The 10,242-nt window shown below is 44.0% G+C and overlaps 1 protein-coding gene across 1 annotated transcript; it reads right to left on the bottom strand.

Moving 5' to 3' along the window:
• Positions 1-229: 229 nt before the first annotated feature.
• POLR2K (RNA polymerase II, I and III subunit K) lies at positions 230-7,982 on the bottom strand. The gene is made up of 4 exons (XM_082259157.1): positions 7,893-7,982; positions 7,737-7,800; positions 2,493-2,585; positions 230-362 (listed from the first exon to the last, which is right to left on the bottom strand). The coding sequence occupies exons 2-4, from the start codon at positions 7,795-7,797 to the stop codon at positions 340-342; spliced, it is 177 nt and encodes a 58-aa protein (XP_082115283.1). The 5' UTR covers positions 7,798-7,800; positions 7,893-7,982; the 3' UTR covers positions 230-339.
• Between the last annotated feature and the right edge of the window lie 2,260 nt (positions 7,983-10,242).

The raw sequence follows: 10,242 nt of genomic DNA, 5'->3' as shown, positions 1-10,242 counted from the left end.
TGTGAACCTCCCAAACTTGTACACAGAAGTATATATCTGATTGTGCTCACACCCATGCATATTCTGTCCAAAACTAGATGAAGTTTTAGCTCAACTTCCACTTTGGTTTCCTCCTGCTTGACAAATTCATTTACAGAATTCCATACACATAAGATAAAACACACAACAAATTAATTCAACAGGACCATAAATATTTTCAGGCTTCACACCTTTATTACAAATTGATATAAATTTACAGATGCATAATGAAAAATGTTTCACAAAAAAACAAAAAAAAAAAAACAAAGTGAAAAAAAAAAATTATATGCACAATGCTTTACAAGTTGTCCATTCACCAATTTACCGAGCATCGAAAACAACCACTGAGGATGGAGTTAAGGAAAAACTTAGAATACAAACACAGATTTTACATTTTTAAATTAAACCAAAGGTATTCTTCTTACAGATCTTAAATTACATGATATGTAGATTGAACAAACATTAGGCCTCATGCACACTGGGCATTCTAGTGCAAGTAGATGGCATCGGGGCACTTGTCCAGCCATGAGTCTATAAAACACTATGGGGTTGATTTACTAAAACTGGAGGGTGCAAAATCTGATACAGCTCTGCATAGAAACCGGCTTCCATAGTTTTTCATCAAAGCTTAATTGAACAAGCTGAAGTTAGAAGCATGATTGTCTACCATGCACAGCCGCAGCAGATTTTGCGCTCTCCAGTCATAATAAATTAACCCCTATGAGAGGCTAAAGCTGCTGAGGCTGGACAGCACATTACTGAAACCTCGAGCATGTAACTCATTACACCAACATATGTTCTCTCACTGAGCATCCGCATGGGGCTCCCTTTCCCATCTGAACTTCCAGGACTACTCCCCCATCAAATCCCCACTGCTTCTTCTTCCACTCTTAGCCATGGTTACGGAGTTAAAGCGGAGTTCCAACCCCGGGGGTGAAATTTACATAAAAATACCCCCGGAACAGTCAGGGCTAGTACATTCCACAATGGATAGCCTCTGTACTGTCCCGAGTCGCACTTACCTTTTAGAAGAAATACTTACCTTGAAAATTTCTTCTCCATCGCTGCCATCTCGAATGTGGTCAGTTGAAGCCAGCGCGTCCTCTTCTCCCAGAATGCGCCTACACCGGCCCCGCTCGTCACTTCCGGTACAGACGTGTCATCCCTCCACAGCTTCTGGGCATGACCAGAAGCTGTTTAGCAGGGAATGACGCGCGCGCACCGGAACTGACGAGTGGGGCCGGTGCAGGCGCATTGATTCCTGGGAGCGTTGACGTTCAGCTCCCAGGAATCAATGCAAGGAGGAAGTGACGGTGCGGGCTGCGGCCGCAGAGGGAGGGAGCAGAAGAAAGGGGAGTATATTTTCTTCAATAACAAGGTAAGTAAACAAAAAAAAAAAAACGAAATATCCATTTGTTTTTCAGCTGACCCTCAGCAAGCGGATGGCCCAAAATCAATTTTGTCGATTTTGAGGCGGGAACTCCGCTTTAACTTTTGCCTTTAGATGCATCCACTGTTACCCAGACAACACATGTTTAGAGAAGACCTATCACCAGAAGAAATCACCTATCACCAGAAGAAAAGACAGCTAGTTAAACCCCCAGGGAATCCTGTGCTCATAGTTCTGAGTGACAGCTCAGAGAATAGGGGGTGTGACAGGCAGTGCACACAGAGCCCACACAGCCCCAGCCCCCCTCCTCCTAAGCTACCATATTGAAAATCCCCCTACGGTGCTGTCTGCTCATCACTCCTTTTTAGTTTACACAGAGTCCAGAGCTACAGCCTGTTACTCAGGGTGCAGAAAGTAGAAACTGTTAGCTTGTGTTGTGAATGATTGCAGCTCGAGAACAATGCTTTCCTTTACTAGTAACACAAGCTGACAACAGCACAAGACACGTACTACACTAAGCTTCCAGACTTGGCAAGGAGTTGGCCATTAAAGAGGAAGTAAACTTCCTATGCATACGCTTTCAGTACCTATAGGTAAGCCTATAATAAGGCTTACCTGTAGGTAGTGTAAATATCTCTTAAACATGTACCGTTTAGGAGATATTTACATGACATGCAGCCAGTGACATCACTGGCGCATGCGCTCTGAAGGAGCGGCCACAGATGCCGATCCTTCCGAGCCCCATGCCGTGCCCGGCGGCTCCCTCTGGAGTCCGCGAACCCAGGAGTAACTCCGGGGAAAATGTCAGCGGTGACACCAATGTGCGGGGGCCGCTGCGGGGGCTTTGTTCTAAGGTAAGTATTACATAATAAGCTAGTATATGATGCATACTAGCTCATTATGCCTTTGTCTTACAGGGTTTTTTTTTTTTATTAGAGTTTACAACCTCTTTAAGACTAAACAGTCAGCCTAAAAAATGTGGGAAAGCAGTTCATACCCAAGACTTTGTTCTGTTATTATTGCTTTTAATCCTTTGAGCGAGCCCACTTTCCTGTCAGATGAACTTAGCTTAGTAAAAGGATACATCGTTTTGTTCTTTTCTTGTACATTATTCTGTAACCACATTCTCTACATCTGATGGGATCTCTGGCTTTTATCTCATTTTCTGTGTGGCATTCTGGAACAAAAGAAAAGGAAAATGTTATGTCAAGATTTAGGGCTCTTTCACACGGGCGTTCCTTTTTTTTGCCCGATCAGGTCCTTTTTTTTTTTGTAACGGACACGGATGACACTGCATGTCTATGTAAATACGGATGTCTGCGGATGACACCACTGACATCCGTTTTTGCTTCCGTTCCGTTTTTTTAAAGGAAGAAAAAATAGGGTTCTCCTCCGTTCAAAAAAACTGAACTGAACTGACAAAAAACGGATGTCAGAGGATGATCATCCGCTGACATCCGTATTTACATAGAGATACATTATGTCAGTTTTTCATCCGCAAACGGATGGGATGAAAAACGGACATACAGAACGCCCGTGTGAAAGAGCCCTTAATGGCCAATATTTCAGCATGACAAGCAACACTATTTCCAATATTCAAAAAGGGCCAGAGGCATATCCCGGGAAATTATAGGCCTGTCAGTTTGACATCAGTAGTATGTAAACTTCTGGAGGGGATGATAAGGGACTATATTGTAGAGTTTGCTAAGGACAACAACATCATCAGCAGTAATCAGCACGGGTTTACAAATGGGCGTTCTTGTCAAACCAATCTCCTTACATTCTACGAGGAGGTGAGCTGTGAGCTAGATAGGGGGAGACCAGTGGATGTGGTGTACTTGGATTTCGCTAAGGCGTTTGATACAGTTCCCCACAAGCGCTTAATTTATAAAATAAGGTCTGCAGGTATCGATAGCAGGGTTTGCTCTTGGATACAGAACTGGCTAAAAAGGCGGGTCCAAAGGGTAGTAATAAACAGCGCATACTCAGACTGGTCTGAGGTGGTAAGCGGGGTCCCCCAAGGCTCAGTCCTGGGACCAACCTTGTTCAATTTATTCATAAACAACATTGAGGTCGGGATCAGTAGTTCGATATCAGTTTTTGCAGATGACACAAAATTGGGCAGGGCAATAACTTCACAACATGAAGCAGATATCCTGCAGAATGACCTGGACAAAATAACAGAGTGGGCAACGACATGGCAAATGAGGTTTAACGTGGAGAAGTGTAAGGTTTTGCACTTGGGGACTAAAAACATAAAATCACAATACACGTTAGGAGGGGAGCCCTTGGGGGAATCAAAAATGGAGAAGGATCTGGGAGTATTGGTTGATGATAGATTAGGCAACAGCATGCAATGTCAAGCGGCAGCTGCCAAAGCCAGCAGAATATTAGCATGCATAAAGAAAGGGATGCATTCCAGAGATAAGACTATAATCCTTCCACTTTATAAAACTCTGGTCCGACCGCATCTGGAGTATTCCGTCCAGTTCTGGTCGCCAGTCCTCAGGAGGGATGTGTTGGAGCTGGAGAGAGTCCAGAGAAGGGCAACTAAACTAATTAGGGGATTGGAGGACCTTGACTATGAAGAGCGTCTACAATCGCTCGATTTATTCTCCCTGGAGAAGAGACGTCTGAGGGGGGACATGATAGCAATTTATAAATATCTTAATGGGGATCCCAGCTTAGAAAAAAAGCTGTTCATTCGAAGGGATTGCATGAGGACTCGAGGGCATACAATGCGATTAGAGGAGAAGCGTTTTAACCTCAGGCAACGCGGGGGGTTCTTTACTGTTAGGGCAACAAGATTGTGGAATTCTCTACCACAAGAGGTGGTTTCTGCGGGTAGTATGGTGGCTTTCAAAAGACTCTTAGACTTACATCTCAAGGATCAGAACATTCAGGGGTATGGGAGATGATTACAGCCACACATGCCTACACAGGTTGAACTGGATGGACTATTGTCTTTATTCAACCTCACCTACTATGTAACTATGTAACTATGTAACACGGTTAAAGAATAACTGTTCCTTTATTACAGAAACCCATTTTTAAACCAACTGTTAGTTGCTCTGCGGTACATACAAATAATGCAAAAGCAAATCTGGTTTTAGAATTCTTTAGAGGACTTATCCGGGCTCTGCATAACCTTGTCATTTACCTTTGGTTACATAACATTACCTGTGACTTTATACTCTTGTACCCTGGATATTGTATATTCTCTTATTGATGTAGGTAACTTTTTGTTAAAAGTCTAAAATAAACACCTTAAAAAAAAAAAAGATTTCTTTAGACCAGAGGCATCAAACTCAATTTCATTGTAGGGCAGCACAGTGGTTATCACTTTCACCTAGCAGCAAGAGGATCACTGGTTCGAATCCCAACCACGACACTACCTGCCTGGAGTTTGTATGTTCTCCCTGTGCCTGCGTGGGTTTCCTCCGGGTACTCCGGTTTCCTCCCACACTCCAAAGACATGCTGGTAGTTTAATTGGATCGTGTATAAAATTGGCCTTACTATGTGTATGTATGAATGTGAGTTAGGGACCTTAGATTGTATGCTCCTTGAGGGCAGGGACTGATGTGAATGTACAATGTATATGTAAAGCGCTGCGTAAATTGACAGCGCTATATAAGTACCTGAAATTAATAAAATAATAATTGTGAGCCGTATCGGCAAAATGGTTAACCTCAAAGGTCCATTTGTATCTGTAACCCTATGTATCTATTCTTTCATTATTAAGGTGTGCGTTCCGTACAGAGTGGAAAGTTCAGGAATACGCTGCTTATAGAGTGCAGGGTTTAGGGGTACGCTGAGTACAGGGGGTGCGCTATGTTGTAGTCACTCAAACCCCCCTCTCCCCCAAAGATTCCTTGCATCTCTACTCTCTCCAAACTTTCCTTGTGTAGGCAGCTCTCTCTACTACCCATGTATTTGGCTTGGTTATACCTCCCTGAGCAGCCGGCGCTGATTTACTGGGAGATCGCTCACTCTCACATTCCGGGGAGCTGTCCCTGTGAGGGATTTGTTACATATGGAGGCTGCTGAAAGCAAAGCTGTCCCATGTAAATACAAAAGGCTTCTGTTTTTATAAGTGACAGTGAGGAGTGAGAGTGGAGGGTGAGAGCTGAAGGTGGTGGAATGGAGCCCCGCCACAATCTGGCTGTAAAACTGAGTGAGAGGGTCACATAACAAGGCCTAGCAGGCCAGATTCAGCCCATGAGCCTTGTGTTTTACATATGTGCTTTAGACAAACAAAAAACACAATAATGTAAGTGTTGCACAAATTAATTGAAGCATGGTGCTGTAAAGCTCGGTACACTAAAAGAAAAAACCCTCAACACTGCCATGGTTATCCACTTGTTTTGTAAAGTGTATAATGAATAAGGACATATACTTACCTTAATCCTCGTCCCCATTGGTATCCTCTGTGTTGCAAGTCCAGTCCTCTGAAGATGCTTACCTTTGTTGTCTGAGCAGTTGCAGTTCTCTGATGTCATCCTGTACAATGCAGGTCTGTCATTCCTGTATTGTACATAAGAATGCAGGGGGCCTGCTCTCATTCCAGGACGTGTGACAGTAAAGGAGAGCACATGCTGTCAGGGGATCGAGGAATAATGTAAGTTTATTACCTATATCATTATCCCCTAGGTAAAATTTGCAAAAATCCTTTGAAGTACAGAGGGGGATCCACTGGAAGGGTAAGGTTTTTTTTTATTCCCTGAGTTCGGGTGTAAGCTAAATCACAACAGAACGATCTATATAGAGAAGAAGTTGAAACTCCTTATCTGCACACTTGTTCTAAGCGAGTGACCTAGAAAGTAGTAAAACCATTGGATCAGCATGACAGTCTGACAACTATTTCTTTAGTAAAGGTCTGTAAATGCAGCATCGACATTTCCAAAGTAAAGGGTTAAAGTGGAACTCCAGGCAAATCTCAACTAGCCTTAAAACTGTCCCTCCTCCTATGCTAACTAACCTCCAAAAGAAAAATATGTTCCGATCCAGTCACGTGATCCCGCTCCCCTGTGTCGGCCAACTTTCGGCTCACAGAGTGCAGACTTAAGCCCCGTACACACGTACCGAATGTCGGCCGAACGATCGGCCGTCTTTTGTCCAGTGTTTTCTTGTCGGTTGAAAAGTGCTAAAGACTGCACACGAATTTTGTCAGCCAACAACAGCCGACTGCAGAAGTGATGTCATGCGATGGTTAACTTTCCATGTGTTTTTTCTTCTCTGAGCATGCCCAGTCTTGCTCATCTGCTGTCTGTCGGCCAAATTCTGTACTGACTGAGGAACAATCGGCTGTTCTGGTGTTGGCCAACAAAAATTTTAAAGCTTGCACAACAGATTCTGTTCGGCCGAAAAGTCGCAGTCGGTTGTCGGAAGCATCATACTAACAAGCCGACAATCAGCCGATCGGTCGGTTGCCGAATATTTACGCCCGACAATCGCTCCATGTGTACGGGCCTTTAGCCTAAAGAGGGTTAGGAAAAGCTATTGGGATTTGAGCACAGCTAAATCTTTTCTTCCTGGCCTAAAGAGGTTCCTCGGTCTTAAAAAAATAAATAAATAAAAGTTAGCAGCTCCAAATTTTCCACTGATTGGCAAAACTAGGATTTTGCTCCATAATCGTTAGAGGAGGGGATTAGGAGGAAATAAAGCAGAACTTCCCTAAAGTTCTGCTTTAACACTTTCCCGAGAAGACAGACAGTTCAGGGAAGTGGCACTGAGAGAGCAGGGGCCAGCAGCATTGAAAGTGTAAGGGTCCTTTCACACGAACGATCGGATCAGATCTGCCTGTCAGTTTTTCAGGCGGCCCTTTTGGATCCTCCATGCTTCCCTATGGGGCAGCGGATGTCAGCGGAGACATGTCCGCTGACATCCGCATCCGATCCTGTCCATGAAATCGGGACGGATGGAAACCCTATTTCACAACTGTCCTGGGGATCGGATGAGAGCGGACAGGCGGTCTGCTTTCATCCGATTCCCCATAGAGAGCAGCGGGGCTCTGACACCTCCCTCTCCACACACACAGAGAGCAGAGACAGAGCTGTCACCTCCCTGCTCATCAGGGATCGGCGGATCGATCCCCTGCTTAGCAGCACAGAGTCCACCGACAGAGCGGACCGTGTGAAAGGAGGCAGTGTTGGGGTGAGAATTGTAACATTTTCCTGGACAATGATTTTTTTTTTTTTTTTTTTGTGCTCAGTGGGTTACACTAAAACACCCCGAGGGTTTTATACTACTTCCATATCTTATTACATACAGCTGAGTGAATAGAGCACATGGACATATGATGGGACACCTCCCTGCACCAGCTCTCACCTCCACAGATATAGATCATAGGCTGCTGCTTGGGAGGCGGGGCGTCCTTCGATGCTTCCATACCCTAAAATAGAATAACAAATCATCATCGTATACAGCCAACACACAGGATCAGGCATTAATAATAATAATCACACATCTGGAGTCATCACCTACCGTACAGCACGGCTATCAGTACACACCAATGTGCTCAGTGTACAATCGGAGGAGCACACTACTGACGTCACCAGGAAGCGCCGCGACGTCTCTCCCCATTCCTCTGGCTGCGCGGAGGGGCATGGTCGGCCATCTTTGTGTTGGGCAAATACCGTTCTGTGCCAGCAGTAGAGCGGCTGTGACAGCTACAATTAAACATTCGACAGAGAGCAAAAAAAGCATAATTAAAAGAAAAACCCTCGGACAGTCCCTATGAATTTGTTATTTGTATCTGGGTAGTTTTTCATAAGCTTACTATATGTAGGGAGAGTCAGGGTGATACAAATCTGACACCACAGATCACAGCACTCAGCTACATGTACATTTATTTCCCATCTTTTTAAAATCATTTCCAGGGACATGTTACTGCTGAACTTACAGATCACATAGATGGAGCATTGTATTCATAGTTACTATTGTTTTTGACATTATATCCACTTCCCAACCCCCTCACTGGGGATAAACTGCAACAGGGCGGCCGTTCTGCGCACAATCACGTATATATGCGTGATTCTGCACTTCCGGGTAGGAGGAATGCACTGCTGGCGCTAGGGTTGTCATCTCATCCCTTTAAACAAGAACACATATTAATTACACATGTTCTGAGGCTGATATAATGCAGTTTAATTACCACCTTAATCAGCCACAGAACCTGTGTATTTAATATGTGTTCTTGTTTAACCACTTCTGGACTGGAAGGATTTACCCCCTTAATGACCAGGCCATTTTTTACGATTCTGCACTGCGTTAATATAACGGACAATTGCGCGGTCATTCGACGCTTTACCCAAATAAAATTGATGTCCTTTTTTCCCCACAAATAGAGCTTTCTTTTGGTGGTATTTGGTCACCTGTGCAATTTTTTTTGTTACTTTTTGTGCTATAAACAAAAAAAGGGTGATAATTCTGAAAAACAAAAAAACAATATTTTTCACTTTCTGGTATTTAACATTCGCAAAAATTTTTTTTAAAAAAATCAATTTTTTTCATCCTTTTAGGTCAATTTGTATTCTGCTACATATTTTTATTTTAAAAAAATCTCAATAAGCGTAATTTGATTGGTTTGCGCAAAAGTTATCGCATCTACAAACTAGGGGAAAGATTTATGTCATTTTTATTTATTTTTTTTACTAGTAATGCCGACGATCTGCGATTTTTACTGGGACTGCAACTTTGCAGCGGACAGATCGGACCCCTAACTGACATTTTTGACACTTTTGGGGAGGACCAGTGACAATACTACAGTAATCAGTGCTAAAAATATGCCCTGTTACTGTAATGACATTGGCAAGGAAGGGGTTAACCCAGGGGTGATCAAAGGGTTGAGTGTGAGCCTAGGGGAGTGTTCTCTAACTGTGGGGGGGAGGGACTTGTGGAATCAACATAGAGACCTGTGTTCTTATATAGGAGGATCACAGGCGCTCTGTGATCATTTCAGAGAGAACAGACTGCTGTGTTTACAACAGCAGACTGTCCTTCACTCTCAGCAGGGAACGACCCCGTGGATCTGCATCCCCGCTGCCTAGTGGGGGCGCCCGCGTTTGCCCCCAGGACCGCGCTCACGAACCACCGTACGAATACGGTGATTCGCGCAGCCGAGCCAGCCTGCCGCAGTATATATGGCAACCCTTGCTGGCGCACCTCTTCTACTGTGATTAGTCACAGCAGAAGCCGATCAGCAGGTGCCAGCCAATAGATGTCCGCCGCCACCCACTGATCTTCAAGGAGAGACACAGGACGGAGCTCTGCATATGTAAACAATGCAAAGCAAGGAACGAAAATCCATCACATCCCTTAGTAAAAACAGCACACAAAAACACTGGTTAGGCACACCAGTCTGAAGTCTCGACTAAAGGTAACCTGTCATGAGAAAAATAGAAGCATTGTCATTGCTGATTTTTTTTTTTCTGAAGATGAAGTTTGCCTGGCTGTCATTCTGAAGGCTGGCCTCAAAGCTTCCTGAAATTCTACTATATAAAATATATATATATATATAAAATAAAAGCGTTCACTTTCTTCTCGGAAAATAAGCCAGACTAAAGGACGGCCTTTTATCGCTACCATGGTTCTTGTGGCCCTTCCCTGCCAGATTGGACACCTGCTGCAGACAGAAGATCCTCCCAATCTGGTCAATAGATGAAAGTCTACCAATAAAAGTCATGTGGACAGGTCATGTGACCAAGAAATCCAACAAACGTGAACTTATCAGCTAACCTAGGCTTGGCTCCCAGCATTGCCTTGCTTGTTTTCTAAGAGAAACAAAAATCCATTGGGCTTTCCAGAGAAGTCTCCAGGTGAACCAATCTCTATG

Source organism: Pelophylax lessonae, assembly GCF_965119305.1.
Source record: "Pelophylax lessonae genome assembly, chromosome: 5".
Taxonomy (NCBI): Eukaryota; Metazoa; Chordata; class Amphibia; order Anura; family Ranidae; genus Pelophylax; species Pelophylax lessonae.
This window is presented reverse-complemented; position numbering and strand designations above follow the sequence as displayed.

What these genes read in the sequence shown, in the direction of transcription:
- POLR2K (XM_082259157.1), bottom strand. Translation starts at nt 7,797, where the DNA reads ATGGAAGCATCGAAGGACGCCCCGCCTCCCAAGCAGCAGCCTATGATC. An exon ending in TATGATCTATATCTGTGGAG is followed by an intron (nt 2,586 to 7,736) that starts GTGAGAGCTGGT and finishes CTTTTGTTCCAG; the next exon opens with AATGCCACACAGAAAATGAG. An exon ending in CAAGAAAAGAACAAAACGAT is followed by an intron (nt 363 to 2,492) that starts GTATCCTTTTAC and finishes CTCCATCCTCAG; the next exon opens with TGGTTGTTTTCGATGCTCGG.